This window comes from Canis aureus, chromosome 4 (genome assembly GCF_053574225.1).
Source record: "Canis aureus isolate CA01 chromosome 4, VMU_Caureus_v.1.0, whole genome shotgun sequence".
In the NCBI taxonomy this organism is placed as follows: Eukaryota; Metazoa; Chordata; class Mammalia; order Carnivora; family Canidae; genus Canis; species Canis aureus.
This window is the reverse complement of record NC_135614.1, coordinates 75922270-75943818: the sequence shown is the minus strand read 5'-3', so window position 1 is coordinate 75943818 and position 21549 is coordinate 75922270. Positions and strand designations below refer to the sequence as shown.

The window sequence follows — 21549 nt, the reverse complement described above, 5'->3', positions numbered from 1 at the left end:
ATAAAAATGTGATTGATTTTGTATGATTATATTGTACCTTGTGAGCTTATTTGTTCTAGTTTGGAATATCCAGTCTCCATGGCTCTTCCCAATCCCTCTTCTTTTCAGACTGCACACTCAAAGAATGCCACAGGGTTCTGCTTCCTTCCTTCAAAGGAGGAGACCCAGGCAGGCGGCTATATAACAGGGAAGGGGTATAGCTGAGTCATTCACATGGCTCCCTAATTAGCATGATCTTCTCTTATTTGTGGTTAGTGTATATATCAACAAATTAAGTTACAAATAAGCTAACATCTTTTCTCTTTACTTGGAAAATCCAGAAACCTCATTATCTCTTCACTGCAACATGCTTTTAGTGAACTTATCCAATCAAATTCACACATTTTTGAGACAAATTGCACCTCCTGTTAACTGACCTTTGCTTGATGGTCTTTCCCCATTTATTGTAGTTTTAAATTTCTGCTTTATTCAATATGTTCCTGTAATCCATTTAAGTAAAGTGGGATTAACAATAGTATCCATTTCACAAGACTGTTGAGAGGATTCAATGACACAGGACAAAGTGTATGACATAAAGGTGCAAAAATGTTAATGTTTGTGACTTTTTGGTGACATTAATATTATTACTATTCCATAATAACTAAACAGGAATTGTTACTTCTGAATTAATCAAGTGAGTTAAAGTTTATGTCTTTGTTTGTTCTCAACTCATTCTAATCCAGAAAATTGTAGTAGCCTCTTTGATTCTGTCTTATAGATAGGTACATGCGGTCAGGGAACAAAAGACCTGAAATTTTTTATGTATGTGATTATCCTCACTTTACAGATGAGGTAGCAGAGGTTTAGGAAGGTGAGTCAAGACACAATGCACCTGACTCCTGATTCCCCATGTAGGGTGTTTTCCCCTGTCTCTACTGACGTAGTATGTGAACATGGCAAGGAGATCTCAGTGTCCTGACCCTTTACCTGTGTCCGAGCTCATGGGCAATTGTGAAAGCCAGAGGGAGTCCAGAGTCTTCATTGATGTTACAACTCCGGTGAGGCTGGCACATTCCTGACAGGTGGGACAGACCTAGAGTCTCACAGGGGCGATTGACACCAGCACAGATATCTTTTCTGAAAGCAGAGAACAGAGATGCATAGGCTTCCAAAGAAACATCTGAAAAAATCCTGGAAAAAATCTTGGTATTAATTCACATTCAATGTGGGCTGGGGAGCATAATTAATATTGTTTTTAAAAGTCCACATGAATATAGGTTGCAATTCTGAATTCTTAATTTTGATTTCACCTCTTAATTACTGAATCTTACAAACACCTAAACAATAAAGGAAGATATGACAAATGTTTTATTTTGAGTTGAGCTGCTTTTTGCCTTTAATCTCAGGAGGCCAAATTACATTGTTTTGCCCAAAAGAGAAGGATTTAATTGAAAATTTGAGATTATTTGAACTTTTAAGTAAAGAAAGGACAACCAGTAGTGGCTGAAAGGTTTCAAATATGAAACCCCTTTTTTGGTCTTTCTGAGGTCTGTGCTCAAAATTCATCTGAGAACTTTTGCTTATTCACAAAAAAGGCAATTGGTCTCATTAATCCACCCAGAGCTCAAATCAGTGGTCTTTCCAGTCCCTTTACCCAAACAAGATGGCATAAGGGAGGGAATGCATATACAAATAAAGACTCCTAGCATCTTTAAAAATTTGATTATAGTTTTTAAATGTAAAAATGTGCTCCCATATCTTTGTAGGAATTATTTCAGTCATTGACAAGAGTTAACTAGTCCTATGGTTTTCTTCAATTCAAGAAGAACTCTTTGCCAAGAATAGCTGCACAAATGCCAATAAGGTTCTGAGCTTCAGTTAGTTATAGACCTTCAACTCATTGGGCTTGTGTGGGTACCATTCCTGGCAATGAATGGTCTGTTTTTTGTTTCCACTGGGCCATGGAAAAGACCCAGGCTCTGAAAAATCCTGTGACTCCTCAGTTCTGCAGGAGACAATTACTGGAACAATAGGATAGGAAAGAGAGGCAGCTCCCATCTCAAGACATGCCAACTGATTTGATCTCCATTCTAATAGCAGTAGTTGTTGGGTGGTTTTGTATTGGAGAGCTAGATTGAATCATACAGCCCAATCATTCTAAATAATTGCTTGGTCTGTCAGAGGACCAGCCAAACACTTTTCCACCCCTATTACAAATGTACTTGTCACTAGCTCCTTTTTTAAAAAAAGTATATGCCTGTATAGAGCTGCTGAGAAGAGATGATTAGTGTCTACTGCTTACTCACTGGATTTCTCATTCTGATAGGAAAGGAGTCGGGTCCATTAAATCATTGTTTACTGAGTGCCTACTAAGTATCTAGCACTACAGTGGAAAAAAGGCGGTAATAAGAGAAATGTAGGAATATGAGTCTTCCAGGCTAAGAGCTTCTGCTCCCCAAAGCAGATTGGCTCTACCTCTAGCATGCACTGGGAGTAGTGAAAGAGAAAACATGCCGTGGCATGCAGGTACAAGTCCTACTTCATGAGGCATGTTCAAGACAAATCCACCTTTCCCTCAATGCAATTCTACAGAGAACCCTTTTGACATGGATCTCAACCCAGTCCTCCAGGGGCAAGTCATACACTTCCCTCCCTGGTCTTGCCTGTTTTTTTCAGACCAGAGGTTCTCAACAGGGGTTTATTTTGCTCCCCACCCATTCCTAGAGGATATCTGGCCATCTCTGGAGACAGCTTTTGGTTATCACACTTGAAGAAGGGTGCTATTGGCATCTCATGGATAGATTAAATATATGTCCATGCATGGGATAGCCCTTCAAAGGAAAGAATTAAGCAACCCAAAATGTCAGTTATACCAAGGATGAGAAATCCTGTTTTAGAATTTGAAATACTTGCCACTGTTTAGGAGTTGGTGAGTTTCATCATACACTGAAACCAGACTTTTGTTCCAAGGGAGAAAAGTTATAATAAGAGAATAATTATAATAATAAAAGAACAGATCTTTCATATCCTTATGGGTATTAGTTGAGAGTATAACTATTAGGGCCCAACTGCCTGGATTTAAGTCCCAGGTGTACCTGAACAGCAATGATATTTGGGACAAGTGACATAACCAAGCCTCAGTTTTTCCATCTGTAAAACAGGAATGATTGATAGCAGTCAGCTAGCAGGGTTGTTGTGGAGATTAATGACTATTCTAATAAATGTAGCACAGTGCTACATAAAACACTCCACAAATGCCAGCTATCATCAACTCACCCCTTTCTTCATATGAGAATGACAGAAGAAACGATTTCTGTTTTCAGAAAAGAGATGGAGCTGATGCAGCTTCCAATGGAGGTCCCAGATCTGGGGTTCTTCCCTATAGATATATCCTGCCTGGACTGAAGTCTCTCTGTGGCTTATTGCCCAGGATCTCAGTGTTTCCTGCCTGCTTGCTGGCTCCTCAGAATCCCTGTGCTTACATTCTACACTCACAGCAACCTACCTCCCAGTGGAGCTACTAATGTCACAGGTCCTAATACGAACCTAATGTTATAGGTTTGTGTCACAGACTTCCTTTGGAGATTGTCTGCATTCAATCAAAGTTTTGATACTCTCATTCCAAAGAGTGATTCTGTTGTCTGGAATGAAGGCTGGTTATCATCCTTTGCAGGCATCCCATGCACTGGGATACCAAAGGGACAGATGACAGGCCAAAATGTTAGGGCAGCCTGTTCTCCCTGGGGAAGACAAACACACAGAGCCTTCCAGTGCATGAAGCTCTCTGTGGCTGAAAGGGCAGGTCAAGCAGCCTCTTCTATTACATATTCCTGGATTTCTTGATGTCTCCAAATCTGCACAGGAGTGCCCCATGAGAACTTACCTCCCCTATGAATGAAAGACCTTCATTTGTCTAAATTAAACTACTGTTTGATACATAGCAGGTATTCAATTAATACTGATTCATTTATTGAATCAATGAGAAAACATAGCCTCCAAGAGCCTGAGTTGATTAGAAAAGTTTATTAGCCTTTCATAGCTATGAGGCCTAGAAAGTTGATGGTTTTTATTAGTGCCATAGGGTCTATTTGTAGTCAGAACAAAATATTATCTTCATGAGGGTGAAGGGAGACAAGTGTAACCAAACACCTTTGCCTATTCAGTGGTCAGGGTTAGGGGGTGGGCTGCTGCCTATATTCTGTTCTCAATACCCGTCAGGGATGGGTTACAAGGAGGACTGACTTCTGTAGAGATAGTTTCATGTTTCTAAACTGGAGAAAAAAATTTTAAAAACAAATCAAAGGATCAGAAACCCCATGCTTAAGAGTTACCAGAGTCTTTAATGAGGATCTGCAAACAATCTTCCTGATTGTTTACAGAGCTGCATGAAAAAGCCAATTTTAAAGATGAAATCATCATTGGGATAGGAAAAAGGCCTGCATTTTGCCAGCAGATGCAGTTTAGTAACATGGAGAGTTTTGCTCCACATGTGTACTAACTGCCCCTCACTGGTATGGGCTTCAGGAGTTGTCTGAATCATAGAAGCTGCCTTTTTAAATGACCAAGAGCGGGCAGCCCGGGTGGCTCAGCGGTTTAGCGCCACCTTCAGCCCAGGGCCTGATCCTGGAGACCTGGGATTGAGTCCCGTGTTGGGCTCCCTGCATGGAGCCTGCTTCTCTCTCTGCCTGTGTCTCTGCCTGTCTTTTTGTTTCTCATGAGTAAATAAACAAAATCTTAAAAAAAAAAAAAAAAATGACGGAGAGCAGCAAAGAGTAGGAGACTTGCATCAGTTTGAATACCTGATAACTTGTCTACGGCCATACCACCCTGAACGCGCCCGATCTCGTCTGATCTCGAATACCTGATAACTCTTTGACCGGCCCGCCCCCGTGCCTTGCAGCCCCTGGCTTCCATGTAGTCCCGGGGTACCTGGTGAGGAGGACAGCCACATCATGATGGGCAGGGTTGAGGTCACTCTTTGGATTGATGCTCTTCTGCCACTTACAGAAGCTGGACAGTGTCTTCTCCGCATGGTGAACTATTTTCAATCCTTGCTAGAGAAAGAAGAGGAAGAGACAGGCACGGGTGAGTTTCCTGTGCTCAGAGCTCATCACATAAGTCCCTGGAAGCAGCCTAGCAGGATGAGCTCTGGGTGGGCACCTCAGACATCCATTTGGCCGAAGTTTGGCAAAGGCCAACTTACTCCCTGCTCTCAACACCATTACTCTCATGACATTTATTAAAAGAACCTGAAGGGCAGAAGTGCAGGACATCAATTTTCACTGGAGCAAATAGTTCTTGAAGAAAAATGAAAAATACACTGGCCAAGACCAAGAGCTGTTTGAAGTTCCATCTCTAGCAGCTTTCTGCTTCCTAAGCTAGTAAAGAGGCATTTTTATTTCTAATGCAAAAAAAAAAAGAAATAAAAAGATTTTCAACAACAAGGTTCTTCCTTACATGAAAACTCCTACAAGGCTGGGGTTGCACTCAATGTTTCCTTGCCCTTTGGTTTCCATTTTGGTCTCACATTTGTGGGTGAAGGGCAGAGGATGACATAATCTCTTCAGGCCTCTAACCCGTTAGGATCACTGGCTATCTGACAACAATTAGGATGCTGAAGAGGGTGCCCCCAGCCTGCAACTTCCAGGGCTTCTGAGTCACCCACTTGGTGACTACTGGGGATGGGAGGAGAAGACTTGTTCTAAATTAACTGGATGAACACTTGTCAAAAGGAGGAGGAGGGGGCTCCCATTCTAGGAGGGCCTCCAGCTTCATTTGAATTTCTAAAGGAGACATCCCTTTCACTTGGCCTATTTCTTTGGGTCTCTCTGTGGAGCTGTCCCTCACACAGGGTGGGTTCTACCTGGAGAATGACCACCTCCACTGGCCTACGCTAATCTAAGTCTACCACTCCGGCCTCAGTCCAAGGAGTTCAGGACAATCTCTATGTGAAACTATGAACTTGCTTCTGTACCATTCTGTGTTCTGCTAAGGCCCAAAGCCAAAGCAAATAAGACCTGAGAGGCTTCAGTTGCTTGTTAAAGGCATTTCCAGGTCTGCCCCCACCCAGGCCAATTAGCCACCGTAGACAACTGCCTTTTTTTTTTTTTTTAAGATTTTATTTATTCATAGAGACACAGAGAGAGAGAGAGAGAGAGAGGCAGAGATAGAGGCAGAGGGAGAAGCAGGCTCCACGCAGGGAGCCCGACGTGGGACTCAATCCCAGGACTTCAGGATCACACCCTGGGCCAAAGGCAGGCGCTAAACCGCTGAGCCACCCAGGGATCGCAGACAACCTGCCTTTTACAAAAACACAGAAAGGTGGCTCATCATCACTCATGAAAATTCACCGAACTGCTTAGCATTATGATTTTAAATAGAAGAAACAGACTTCACTATTTACTAATCCTCACTGTTCCAATATCCAGCAGAATGCTGTCTGGTGGAGGAGAAGAAGGAGTTGTGGTGGACTAGCTGGGCACAGGGGTCAGCCTCCTAGTCATCTCGTCAAGCCAGGGTAGAGTAGCAACCCTACCAGAGGCAACGCCCCCGCCCACCACAGAGAAGCAGTAAGGTGGCATAAAGCAGGGATGGAAGGAAAGAGAAAGGAAGGGAAAGGAAGGAAAGAGAAGGAAATAAAAAGGGAGGAAGGAATTATTTCTTGATCATTTACTATATGCCCAACACTTTGACATATATTCTTTCATTTGATCTAATTGCATCTTCTTGGCATTATTTCTAAAGCAAGCGTGGTTATTTATGTTCATTTTAGAATAAGAAGGAATTAAACCTCAGAGAAGTGAAAAACTAGCTGCAGGTGATTCGGGTCAGATATCAAGTCAAAGGCTCCAAGAACAAGAGCTCCTCAGTGAAGCGTGCTCCCGGCGGGTGGCCAGCCTCATTAGGAGCCCCCCTGGGTTACAGCTCCTTCACACTGGATGGCAGATTATTCAACAGAGCATCAACTACGATTGGATTGCTTTGCGGTCTGTTCTCAACCCTACATTTCTTTGTTTATTTAGTTGTGGGCTTTTGTTGTTTTGTGTGTGTGAGCAAGGAGGTCTCTGAGGGAATACTCATTAATTAAAAAATAATACCAACTGGAATTATTCTAAAGAAAAAGAAATCCTTAGGCATATGCCTAACGGAACAGGTGCAGGATCTGTATTGGGAAAACTGCAAAATGCTGATGAAAGACAAGAGCCTCAATCTAAACTTCACACCTTGCCCAAGTACTGACTCAGGATGGATCACAGACCTAAATGTAAAAATATACATTTTTATATATTTTTTTTATTTATGAGAGAGAGAGAGAGAGAGAGAGAGAAGAGAATGTGCACGATCAGGGGAGGGGCAGAGGGACAGGGAGAAGCAGCTTTCGGCTGGGCAGGGAGCCCTACTTGGGGCTCAATCCCAGGATCCTGAGATCATGACTTGAGCCAAAGGCAGATGCTTAACCGACTCAGCCACCCAGGTGCCCCCAAAACTATAAAACTTTTAGAATAAAAAATCATAGGAGAAAATATTGGACAAGGAGTTCACAGACTTGACAGTAAGGACACCGATTCATACAAGAGGAGACTGAAAAACTGGACCTCCTTCAAAATTAAAGACTTCCTCTGAGAGAAACCTTCCAAGACAATGAAAAGATGAGCTCTAGCATGGAGGGAAATCTTTGTAAGGCAAAGTACTCAGAAAAAAAAAAACAAAAAAAAAAACAAAGTACTCAGACCCAGAATACATAAAGATCTCTCAAAACTCAACAATAAAAAGACAACAATGAGAAAACAAGCAAACATGAAGTTTCATCTCAGTGAGGGGGATGTACAGATGACCAACAAGCACAGGAAAAGATGTTCAACGTCCTTAGCCATCAGGGAATGGCAAGTTAAGGCTGCAATGAGATACTCCTGCAGGCCTAGAACGAATGCATTTAAAGGCAGCAGCAGCACCCACGGATGTGGTAAAGTTGGTCACCAGTAACACTGTTGCTGAGAATACAAAATGGTACAGCCACTACGGAAAGCAGCTTGATAGTTTCTTTAAAATATGAAACATGCAACGGCCATATGACCCAGCAGTTGCATCCCTTGACATTTATCCCAGAGAAATGAAGACCTGTGTTCGCACAAAGGCCTATAGTAGAATGTTTATAGAACTTTGCTCATAACAGCAAAACCCTGGAACAACCCAAATATCTCTCAGTGAGTGAATGGTTAAACAAGCCGGTAAATACTGCGGAATGCTACTCAGCACTACAATGGAACAAAGGCTTGGAGACACACAATTTGGATATATCTTGAAGGAATTAAACTGGATGAAAAAAATCCAATCTCAAGAGGTTACATACTCTATGATTCCATCTGTAGAACATTCCTGAAATGACACAATTATAGACATAGAGAACAGACGTGCTTTCCAGGAGTTAGGTTGGTAGAAGGGAGGTAGAGACTTCGTGATGAAACCGTTCTGTATTGTGGCAATAGTCACATAAATCTACATGGGTTAAAACTGCAGAGAAAAAAAATGTACACACACACCAGTGCTGGTAAAACTGATGAAATCTGAATAAGGTAAGGATTTGTACAAATACTAACTTTTTGGTTATGATATTGTTTTACAGTTATGCTAGGTATGATCATGAGGAGAAAATGGGTGAAGGACAGAAGGGAGTTCCCTGCACTGTTTCTTCCAACTGCATGTGAATCTGTAACTCTTTCAAAACAAAAATATTTTTTAAATATCTTAAAAATAATAACTGGTCCAAATTAAGGCTTGAGGGTTGCAAAAGAAAATCTTGCAATGCACTTTTGAGTCCTCTGTGGGTTCAGATTCTATAGAATTCAGATTCTATGTGGGTTCCTTGCTTCTTAATTTTACCTGAAATTCCATAGTTTTGAATCAAAGGGAACCCACAGTCTTTCAGGCGGGTTGTAGTGGGTAGGAAAAGCCCCTCCACACACACACTCACATACCCGTACACTCAACACGCTCACACACCCACACGAAGGATCAGTTAAGTTCCTTGTCTAAGTAGCCATACATATAAACACTTACTAGAGTGAAGGGGACCACAAGGCCAAAGCAGAGGGGCCCCATTTTGGAATGTTCTCCTTTGGCTCACAAAGTCCCTGGTAGAGGCCCACGGGTCAGGATGGGATGCCAGCAGATCCGAGAAGCTCAATTTTTGTTTCAGCATTGGCTGGACTCACTATTTTGTAAGACTTACATACCAATCCATGAATGTTTGTTTAAAGAAGAGTGAATGTTTGCAAACTTCCACACTTCCCAGTACCTGAGCCAAACTCCGTGTCAGCAAGGACACATCTTCATCATCGTGGGGAGAGCAGAGTCATTTTCCAGATGTTGCAGCATGAACTCTGCCTCCAATTTTCCCATTATTTCTAAGAGCCCATTTCCCTGAAGGGTCCTAGGTATTATGAATCCAATCTTCTCACTTCCAGTGAGTAAATCCAGGCCAGAGAGGGGCATTACCTTAGCCAAGTCACACAGCAGGTGTGGGCAAGGCTAGGCTTTGATTCCAGGTTCGCAGCTACTAGTCTGACAGGTAGTTTCCAAACCGTCGAAGACTTCTCTAGACTTAGGGCTTGAATAGCTGGAAAGATTTAACCATTAGCCAAAGGATGATTATTGCTTATTTCTTACTCCCCCAGGTCACACTCCCACCCCTGGGGAGGAGACAAACACAGGAAGAGACCCTCCACTTCCAAGACACCCAGCTAGCTCTCATCCTCCTCCTGCTCTCTGACCACTTCTCAGGCTCCTCTACAGGCTATTCTTCTGTCCTTTTTTTTTTTTTTTTTTTTTTTTTGGCTCCTCACTTAGCTCACTCTCAAACCCAGTCAGGCTGGGGGGACATCATCTATATGCTGCTGACTCTCAAATCTGTATCTCATTCCAAAGTTCTCCTAGAGCACAAACTCATGCACCCAAATCCCTTGATGGGCACCTTCTCAATGGCCCCACAGGAGCCCCCAACTCAGCATCCCCAAAGTCCTCCCCCTACAATATTAACCTGCCATTCTTCCTGCTTCCTCTTAGCTGAACCACCGTCAGCTAAGCGGTCTAATCTAGAAACACCAGTGTCCTCCTGTTGGTCTCTCTGCCTCCACATCCTGCATCCCCAGCTGTCCTCATATGCTGCTAAGTCTACTTCCCCCTCCATCTCTACTCCCAACCACCCTCGCTGAAATTCTCATCATTTTATGCCTCAGTTCATGCTTGCATCACCTCTTAACTGTTCTCCTTTCTTCCTTGTTCTTAAATCCTCTGTGCTCTTCCCAGGCTGATCCAGGCAAAACCGAAGCCTGCCCATATCACCACCCACAGCTCAAGACCCTCTAAAGTCTGACCTCCAGGAAGGTCTCCCTTCATCTGCAATCTTGCAGTTTATGCTCTGGCAACATTCAAATGGCTGATATTACCCCCCACAGGCCATATACAATACTCTTTTTACTTTGCTTTTTTTTTTTTTTTAAGATTTTCTTTATTTTAGAGAGAGCGTTTGTGGGGAGAGGGGCAGAAGGGGAAGGAGAGACAAATGGAAAGAATCTCAAGCAGACTCTCTGCTGTGCACAGAGCCTGATGCAGAGCTTGATCCCACGACCCTGAGATTGTGACCTGAGCAGAAACCAAGAGTCAGATGCTTAACCGACTGAGCCACCCAGGCGCCCCTTTACCTTGCTTTCTTCAAGCTGCTCCTTTCTCCCCTCTCTTACCCCTTTAACCTATTCAACATCCGTTCATTCTTTCAGACTCACTCTGAGTATCTCCAGGAAGACCTTCCCTGACCTCATCTGGATTAGGATTAGGTTCCCGCCAGTTTATCTCGAGCACGCCTGGCTCATGGCACTTGCTGCCCTAGGTTAAAATGATCAAATTGCATGCTTTTTCAGAACGAGGACTGAGGTTTCTTCCCCTACTTCTCTCTGGCACTGCAAGGAGCCTGGCACACAGCAGGTAGACACACCAACCTGACACAGCACAGCACCCCTCATGGAATGGGGCAAAGGTGAAGAATACATCTACTGAGCCGGACAAAAGTGCACATGGGTTGGAGGTTTTGTGGTGAGTCAGTAAAGAGGCAGGATCTCCTGCGGATTAGAGAAGTGGAAGGCAAGGGGTCAGAAGTGTAAGAAGAAAGCAAAGCCCATCTGTAATAATAATTCTGGTGCCTGTGGTAGGAACTGCTGGGAGGCAGCTCCACACGGATCTCTCGGGTTTCTTCACATCTTCTGAGCAAAGCCCTGACAGCTTCTGTATCTTTCCAAGGATGTTGTGTAGAAATAGACTTGGAGGACAGAGACAGTGTTCCCCTCCAGGAAAGAGGATGGATTTATTTGCTGTCCAGAATGAAAAGGATAATGGCTCTCTCTGGGGCACAAACCTACAGGTTTGCACACAACCCCCTCTGAAGGGCTGATGTTTCCTTAGCTTGGGACCCCTCAGCTGTGATAAAACCCACTATGTGCACAGCATCCATCTGGCCTGGCCTTTCACCCCGGTGAAGGGACAAGAGGGGCAGCTGCAGACATGAAGCTCAGGCCACCTGTTGTGCTGTAAGAAAGTCCTGACCCCTGCCCCGGAAGGCACAGGCCTTCTCCCAGCATCACATCCAGGAAAGGATGGCCAGACAACTGATGAGCTCACTCGCAGGGAGAATAAAACCTAAGACCCTTCATAGTTCTTGACCAGAATGAGGACAAGAAGGGAGAACAGGTGACCCAGGAGTCATGAGGATTATGTCAAAGCTAAAGCATCTATACACATGGGCCAGGTCCACGAGGTTATTGAGATTTGCTCATAGTGGGACTACTGGCAGAAGGAGGGAAGGAGAGGAGCTCAGGAAAAGGAGCTGAGAAGTAGATGTCAACAAAGGGGATTATTCTTCCCACATTCCAACACTCCTTCAAGAGCAATTTTGGAATAAGCTGGGGATTAGTCACTGAAGAGGAAAAAAAATGTTAGGGCCTGAAGCCTCCCCTCCAAATCTTGCTTGTTTTTTCCCTAGCTTTCTCCATGCTTTTTGTTTTTAGTTTTGTTTTGTTTACAAAGCAAGTGCACAATTAACTAAATTGCTTATCATTTGTGGCTGAGTACCTTGCCCCTGTGTAGAACTTCCATCTATAATATGTGACATTTAACACAAGGTCAGAGATAGGGTCATCAGGATACCTTACTACTTTTCTAATAAATGTCATGATTCTGCTAGGAGGTTTGAAGTGAGCATAATTTTTCTGTACTCCTTCAGCCTTTTCATCTCCAAGTCTCATAAAAGGTTAGTTCAGGAAACATTTACTCGTTTAGCTTCTTAAATGCACTTGATCACAGAAGCCTGGAGAAGCATAATCAACTATACCTCAATACCATGTGCCCTGAGCATGTCCAAGCTGCAAAAGGACTTTGGGGAGGTTCTGCTGGCTCACCAAATATGGGGAGACTTGGACTACACCTGTTCCATAAAGCATCCTCGTAATTCTTTGAGCTTGTCAAAACAATCCCCATTCCTCCACCCTCCACCCCTGTCCATACTGATCCCCCCCCCATTTCCTCTGTAAACAAAAACAGATTCCCCTCTTTGTTCTTTTGCTCTTTTTTTTTCTCACCTCATTTTCTCAAGTGAGTCCAATTCGCTCCCCCTTTCCTACTCATTTGAGTATGTGACACCAAAGGACACGGAAAAAACCTCAAGGAACTCATCAGCAACAGCTCCCAGAAACAGCCCCAAATGGGAGACAAGAAATGATTTTGCAAAATGCGGCTTTTGCTATAAATTGTTCTCTCTGGGTAAGCTCCCTTCATAATGAGAAAAAAATCTTGTATTGATTTCCTTGGGAAGTCCTAGTAGCAGCTTGTGATTCAGTGCATAATCTGATTATTCTCTTACAGCCAGGGTGATGTTCCTAAGAGAAAAGAGATTGTACAGAGAAGAGAAAATAATAAAGTTTCACCTGAAAACAAAGGATTAACTCATCTACTGGAGGAAAAGATTCTTGATTTAAAAAAAATTATGAGTATTATTTGCCAATATCTTTGTCATTTATCCTGAAAGAGCTACAATTATATAGGTTATTACAGAGACCTACTCCAAAATCCTTCTGGGGATGGGGAAACCACCAGCCTGAATTCTCAAAGCTAATAGGCTTTTAACTCCAGAATTTCACAAAAGGAAACCCAACATTAAATCATGTGGGAAATTCATTCTCTGTGAAGACAGTTACCATCTTCCCACCTGTCAGCCCTCCTGCTGCTCCTCCAAGCCAGTAGGACACCCTCAGGCTCTGCCCCCAAATGGCACAGTGACTGGGACCCATCTGGCCTCGCCCTAACTCAATCCCATGCCTGCTTCTTTTCTACCTTGTTCTTAAAAGAGGTCTCCAACTTAGGATCCCAATCTTGTCCTTTTGGTGTTTTATTTTCCTTCAACAATTTTGCACAATTCTCTGAAATGAGCATCATGGCAGCGAGTTTACAGGGTTGCAGTGTGACCTAAGTGATGATGATGAGACGGATCCCGCTCACCAGTACCATTTACCCAGTGGTTTCTACAAGCCAGACACTATGCCAACTAATGCAGGAATTCACCTATCTGATTCTCACACCAACTCTAAGAAGTAGATATGATTATCCCCATTTTATAAAATAAAGCTATAGAAGGACAGACACGTCAAATAACCTATCAAAGTTCCTATAGCTCAAAAGGGGAAGGACTAACAATATATCTGGTACTCTTTCTGATGTCAACTGCTCACAAGAGTTGGACGGAGGAGAGGAATTCTTTCCCTAAAGGCTAGCCCCAAAGGGGAACAAGGAGGCCATCGAATGAATTGATCTAAAGTGGAAAGCGCTGAGGCCAAGTCTCTGTCCAAGTTCTTAAGGGGGAATGAAAAGTTCAAAAGACAGGATTAGAATCGAACTTCATACATTATCATCATCTCTGAAAAAAAAAGAAAAAAGACAGGATTAGGGTCATAAAAGGAAAATGAGAGCTTGACTCAGCACTGGGGGGAGGCAGGATAGGAATGAGAGCACACTGCCTCCTATCAGAAGCTACTATGAGTCTTAGTATGCCCGACATGTCTTTCCAGGGCTTGGGTTTGGGTACCTCAGTTTCCCCTGGTCGGAAACGTGACAACCTAGTCTTTGAGGAAGCCGCCAGGATGCTTCAGATTGATATCATGTCAGATCATCCTGGTTATTCTCAAAATGTGATGAAAATCCATAGTGGTTTTTACATAGCAGTGACTCACCAACAAAAACTGTACTTTATGTATTAACCACAATAAGTGTCTTCAACCCACCAAGGAAATGAAGTCCAAAATGATGTTAGCTGTCAGATGTGATTTGAATAAGAAAGACGAGAGTTGTAGGAAGTCACTATTGATGAGGCCGACTTCAGGGACTCTGCCTCAGCATTCCCCACCTTGTATCACTTTCCACAGAGCCCTAGAACCATCTCTCTAACGCCTTTCTCTCCATTTCATCCCTCAGTTTGGAACCATCCAGAGGCTCCACAGAATAAGATCCACATCCTTTTATATGGGCTCTATCGTTTTACAAGGCTTGTCATGACAGTGGCCACTGCTGACCCTAATCTTTGCCTAATCTACTGACTCCATGGGCTCACTCTTTCCCTTATCTATTATGTACCTGTAGGGCTTGGAGGTGAGCAACACCAGACCCAGCCACTGCCTTTAAGTATTACATACTCATGAAGGGAAGTGAGTAAACAAATAGATGTAAAATTACAACTATGATATGTGCTATGAAGTAGAAATGTGAAGCCTTGTGAAAGTATATAACAGAATCTTGCTGGGCATGAAGGTCAGGGAAGGCTTCCCCAGTGAACTGGCCCTTGAGCTAGTATCTGAAGAATTAAGGGGTCAGCTAAGTGAAGACAAGAAGGAAGACAGTCCAGGCAACAATAGGACCAGTGGCAGGAGATACCATGAGGAGAGGACTACTGCTCTCTCCCAAAAGTAAGGGGGCATTGTAAGCGATGAGAGAGGCAATCAGGAAAGCACTGGATGGCTTTAAGCCAGAGGTGAGGGTGGAGGAGGCACCAGGGTGCCAGGTACCATTACCATTTTGAGATTATCTTGGCTGCAATGAGAAAACGAGATTGAAAGGAATGTAAGTAGACCGAAGTAAATACAACTGTAGCCCAGGAAAGAGATGACTCTATCTTGAATTTAAGTGACAGAAATTCAGATGGTCATGGGGCGTCTGGGTGGCTCATTCAGTTAAGCATTTGCCTTCAGCTCAGGTCATGATCTCAGGGTTCCGGGATTGAGCTCCACGGCAGGCTCCTGCTCAGCGGGGAGTCTACTTCTCCCTCTCCCTCCGTCCCTCCTCCTGCTCCTGCTGGCTTGTGTTCTCTCTCTCTCTCTCTCAAATAAATGAAATCTTTAAAGAAAAAAAAATAAATGCAGATGGTCATACAAAATTGGCAACACTTAATGATGGACTGGATATGAGGGGTGGGTGAAGGAGGTGTCATGGATATCTTTGGATCTCTTGTTTCCATACTTGAAAGGGTGATGATGTCAGCACAGAGATGGGCAACAAGACCAGGTGTGCATGGAGATGGGCAGATTGTGACCGGCTATTCTCTCTTCTGCCTCCTGCACAGTCCACTGTCTCCTTTGTTCATAGCAAAGTTACTCAGCCTCCCATTTGGGGGTTCATTGTCAGTGATGTGTTCGCAGTGATGCACCCCTGTGTGTAAGATGCTACTTTATGTGCGTAAGCTACTGACCATGCAGGCCCCTCTACCTGGAATGTCCTTCCTCACTGGTTAATTCCTTGTCATCCTCTAAAACCCAGCTTAGCCTTCCCTAGGATGGGTGCTCTTTTATTCTTTTTTATACTCACGACAATCTCAGTTTGAAATGTTCTATTTTGTGCTTTTTATGCATTAAACTCTAAGCTCCTCAAAATCAGGAAATGAGACTTCTATTCGTATTTGTTTCCTCAGAGGCCAACACAGTGTTTGACATATACTACATTTCTCTTCTGATTTACAGATGGAGAAAAACAGGGTATTATGGAGTGATGATGTCACTTCTTCAGAGTTACCTACTGGATAAATGCAAAGTGAGACTAGAGCTCAGGTCTCCCTGTTCAATACCTCACACTGCACTTTCTGCCTTTGGCTGTCACCCTGATGTCAGTTAGGGCTGGAATCAGCCTGACAATCAATCAATTGCTGATTGACAATCAATTGCTTGTTGTGGTTGGGACTGCTCATTAGTCAAAGATATGAGACATGATCTGGGCATCAAGAAAATGAGAATTGCGAATTTGTAACTCTTCAATGAAACAGAAATTCTATTGTCAAATTATAGACCTTGTACTACATGGAGATTCTATAAAAGCCTGGATGAAGAAGACATTTGGCAAGTAAAAGAAAGAAAGCCATGGGGATTTTATTTTTCCAGCAAATCATTTGTGTCTCTGCTCTTACAAAATGAGGACAGGAACATGAAAACAATGTTATTATGATGGAGTCAGAGAGGTAGCTGCCGATCACATTCTTTCAAAGGATTCTGTTGAGGTTGCTTTTAGGCAACCAACTTGAACCATGGAAACATGTGTAAGATAGAAGGGCCCAAAGTCACCCCTTGCTGAAAACAGACAGGCCCATTAGGTGACCCACCTCAAAACATCCATAAGCCCTAGCTGACCAATACGTAACTTTCACCCAGAGTTAGCAAAAACACAAAATTCCATATGTTCCCACACCTCCTCACCTTCCTCCCTAACTATAGCCCCACCATCACTGTCTCACAGCAGGTCACTCCCTTGCTGTCCTGCCAGCTGCTTCCTTGCAGTAGATTTCAATAAATTCCTAGCTCTTGTTCTGTCTCAGGTGAATTCTTGCACTGCCCCACTGCCAGGCTCCACCCAGTGGTCACCCCACATTTGGTGCTCCCCCCCCTGCTCCACAGATCAGGAGACCTCCACAGTATCCAAGTGGCATTGTTTTCCTGAGGATGGAGGGATGTGGAGTTATAAGGGGCCTGATCTGTGGAAGCTACATTTTGAGGTCTGACTAATGTTACCCATAGGGATTGCAGAGGGGAAAAGCTTTTCTTTTTCTTTTTTTTTTTTTTTTTTGTCTGAAAACCCTAAACTTCTCCACATTCTGCAGCTAAGCATGAATATATAGGCCATGATACAATAGTGAAAATTGGTCTTCCAACTTTTACAAAGCTAAAAATGTAATTCTCATACAAATATGAGCATGTTAGGGATATATTTAACTCATTACTAAGAAGGTAGACAAGGTGTCCAAACTGGTTCAAAGACAGATAGAGGGAAGTGATGCCACAATAGTTGGTGAAACTATAAAGAAAGAATGCTGGAATACGATTGCTAAATTAGATACAAAATTAGTCAACAGATCAATAAAACAGAAGCCTTGAGAGTTCCTTTCTCTGCTGGACACAAATTATTTTCACCTTTTCTGGATAAAAACCATCTGTACTCTGTCAGTTAATATCCAACTTTACTGTGTTTAAGCTCCAATCAATAGCACATAATACTCAGACATAGTTGCATTCCCATAGAGTCAGATAGGTCATGTTAGACACTGAAAGGATACATAGCTTTTGTTTTGCTTGGTCTCTTAAGTTTTGGGAAAATTTTTGTAACAAAGATTCACAGCAAGGAAAATTATCCATCCATCAGTATTCCAAGATCCCTGAATTACGCGTCAGGTGATTTGGGAGGTGGGGGATGGAAGGGGAAGAAAAAGGAAAATGAATCCATGCTCCACATATTGTTTTTCAATCTTCTGATTCTGGATAAATCCTGCCACATGCATTTTGACCTCAGGTGTCTTGCAGAGGGAGATTTGATCGGGGCCATTCATTCTTCACATATTTCAGCCTGTAGGGTAAGGTCTATAGATTGCAAAGGTATTTCACCAAGTTGGCTATTCCCTCATTCATTGAATTTCACTTCATTCATTCATGTCCCAGGCACTGTGTTAGATGTTAGGGATATAGCCAAGAATAAAGCAGGAATTCACATTGTGATAGTGGCTAAGATAAGCAAGAGAAGAGTAAACAAATATACAGAATTTTAATGAATTCCAATAAAGGAAGTAAACTTTATTCTATGATAGAGAACAGCAAGTAGAAGCGGCTTTGAGTAGGCTGGTCACTGAGACTTCTCTGGAAAAGCAGCATTTAAAGAGAGGTCTGACAGGTGAGAATGTGCCAGCCATCAGCAGAGCCAAGGGAGGGGTGTTTCAGGCATTGGGAACATTAAGTACAAAGCCATGGGGCTGAAGAGGGCTTTGTGTATTCTAGAATCTATCTGAAGTCCAGGGAGTTTGAGGGTAGAAACAAGGCAGAGAGTGACATAAGGAAAGACTGGGAAGGGGGATGAGGGCATGATCATGAAAGTTTCTGCAGGACACAGTAGAAATTTTCTATTTTGTTCTAAAAACTATAGAAAGCTATTTAACAGTTTTGTGCGATGGAGCAACTCGATTTTCATTTAAGATTATCATTCTAACTGCTAATTTGAGAATGGATTATGGAGGGCAAGTCTTAAAACAGGAAGACCATTGGGAGCTCACTGCAATAAGATGACAATAAGGCCTAAAGCAACGTAACGACTGTAGAGATGATGAACAGTGGGTGGTCCTGAGATGTATCTTGAAGGCAGCCTTGTGGGTCTTGCTGTTGACTGTGGAAGATAAGAAAAGGGGGATTCAAGAATGACTCCAAGGCGTATGCCATGGTGCAATGGCAATATTTACGAGATGGGTGACATGGAGGGTTGGAGAATGGAGGGGAGGCAGAAAGGAGACGATCTGGGCAGGGAGCAATCAAGAATGCTGCTGTGGACTTACTGAGTTTGCAAGTCTGAGTGGGCTCTGACACATCCAGGGTGAGATGTCAAATAGGCAACTGGATGTGAGTCTGGAGCACAAGTAAGAGGTCCAGGTTTGAAAGAGCGATTGAGAATCTCAGCATGTAGAAGACCTGTAAGGCTCTGAGAACAGATGACATTCCCGAGGATAAACGTACAGAGAGACAAGACAGCCCGGAGTTGAGGGATATGTGTTAATATGCATGAGGTAAATAAACAGTATAAAGCGTTCCACATTTCCATGTGTCTCCTAACTTTTACTGAAACCATGCAACCGTTTCGTGATTCAGTCTTTTTCACTGTGGAACATTCTAAGTCACTGCTGTAAATCTGATCTGTGTGTTACTAGATGAAATGACTGTCAGGTAATTCTAATGACATATATATCTCAGAGACATCCTCCATCTTCCACTTGATAGCACAGAATTCCCAAGAAAATACTATAAAAATATTATTTTCCTTCTCAATGGGTTTCTAAACACTTTCCTGGTAGCCCCTTTCTTATCTATCAAGAGCTCTCCTGAAAACAGGAGGTAGGGCGAGTAAGGATATAGGTCAGAAGAGTGGAGAAAAACTCCTCCTTACCTCCTCTTCTTCAAGGAGAATGAGCCGAACCACAACAATGTGAATTGCATTGCCAATGCTTGGGTTATGGAACAACCCAGTGACCTAGAGTCAGAAATGGAAAACCATGAGCTCACATGTATAAGTAACAGATAAATGCCAGAGAAGGGGGAAATGGCATTGTGATGCACTTAGAGGAAATGTCATCTTAGAGGTCAGAAATTCTGGGCCGAGTACAACAAGGAGTGAGAGATGCCCCTGGTCCAATCCACATTATGATACTTAAAGGCCACCTTCCCAATGTGACTGACCATCTGTGTGCTTGAGGAGCTGGTGCTTTTCTTCTCTTTGACCCTTTCGCTGACCCAGGTCTTTCTTTTATTATCAGTTCCTGAGGCAAATACCTTTCCCCAACTCAAAAAGACTAATACTTTCTCTGAGAAGGCAGAAACATCAAGAATGCAAAAGGGAAGGTTGGAATCAGAGTCATTAACTTTATTCTAATTACCTTAAGGAAATCATGTTCTAATTCTTTGCCTCAATTTACTTATCTGTGCGCTAACATAATTGGTGAGATAAACTCACACTACAAGGATTGAGTCACTCGAGAAATACCTACTAGGAGATATGTGACAAATTCCAAATTTCCCTAGGATATACATTTTTTTAAAAACAGACAAATTGGCCCTGAATTTCCATCCTTCCTCATTTAGGCAGGGAACAGATTCATATATGTGTGTGTGTGTGTAAACATATATATGAAAAGAACAAAAAAAGGTCTCTGATTTTTGGAAGGTGACACCTGTTTGCCAGCTGCCTCTCCCTACTCCAGAGTCTGACATACCATGTTCATGATGGTGAGGATATAGGACTCCACATTGTCACTCCCATGATACTCGATCATCTTCGTGTCAGCCACCACCAGCGTCTCCACCCATCGCTCTTTGCTGATGGAACGCCGAGACAGACCTTTCCTGGGCCAGTGGTTCCTCTCCCACTTCTCCCGCTGTCGCTCCAGCTTCTGGGAGGTGGCAAGGCCGTCTAAACATTAAACAGAAAACAGTGGGCAAACTCTATGTATCTCTCATATACGTTTTGAAGATGCAAGGCCATAGTTTAAGCTATGTTTAAATGCAATGTTCTTAGATACATGTCTGAAGGGGAAGAGGGGCCAATGAGGATGATTATGGCCACGTTAACTGGAATTTGCATCTTGTAGAGAGGTTGAAAGCACTTCTTTGAAATAATGATTATCTATTTCATTAACTAGGTCCTTCACTATTAAAAAGATGTTACAATTGAAAATGGGAACTTTCTCTCCTCCTCCTCCTCTAAATTATTCAGCAAAGCAGTGTACTAGGTTTTAAAATGCTGGGTTGTTTATCCTCATGAACATTTGAGGGACGTACTTCTTTTTTTTTAATAATAAATTTATTTTTTATTGGTGTTCAGTTTGCCAACATACAGAATAACACCCAGTGCTCATCCCATCAAGTGCCCCCCTCAGTGCCCGCCACCCAGTCACCCCCCACGCCCCACCCTCCACCCCTTCCACCACCCCAAGTTCGTTTCCCAGAGTTAGGAGTCTTCCGTGTTCTGTCTCCCTTTCTGATATTTCCTACCCATTTCTTCTCCCTTCTCCTCTATTTCTTTTCACTGTCATTTATATTCCCCAAATGAATGAGACCATATAATGTTTGTGAGGGACGTACTTCTATCTCTGGTTTGCACATGTGGAAATTAATGTTCAAAATGCATTCAAGTTCAAGAATTTGTTCAAGAATTTCCCCTAAGTCACACAGTCCATAAGGTCTAAAAGATCCAGGGTTTTTTTTTTTTTAATTTTTTAAATTGGAGTTCAATTTGCCAACATTTAGCATAACACCCAGTGCTCATCCCACCAAGGGTTTTTTATGTCCTAAAATCATATATGTTGCATATACGCCACATCATCTCCTGGAGAGTAAACAGGCATACATCTGGAGAACACGTAAGCTGGAAAAGCTGCATATACTTCAGAAAGGTATAAAGGTAGGGCTGATTTGCTATGTAACCCTTCCTAGTGCCTCAGTTTCACTGTCTATATGAAGTTAGAACACA

General features: G+C 42.9%; 1 protein-coding gene across 1 annotated transcript in view; it reads right to left on the bottom strand.

Annotated features, from left to right (window-relative positions):
- ADAMTS12 (ADAM metallopeptidase with thrombospondin type 1 motif 12) overlaps window positions 1-21549 on the bottom strand; it is a 310224-nt gene that overhangs the window by 117624 nt on the left and 171051 nt on the right. Inside the window, exons 4-7 of the mRNA XM_077894289.1 lie at window positions 20294-20490; window positions 19471-19554; window positions 4909-5033; window positions 967-1116 (exon numbers count right to left, since the gene is read on the bottom strand). Coding sequence (XP_077750415.1) covers window positions 967-1116; window positions 4909-5033; window positions 19471-19554; window positions 20294-20490 — 556 coding nt within the window. The remainder of the gene's footprint in view (window positions 1-966; window positions 1117-4908; window positions 5034-19470; window positions 19555-20293; window positions 20491-21549) is intronic.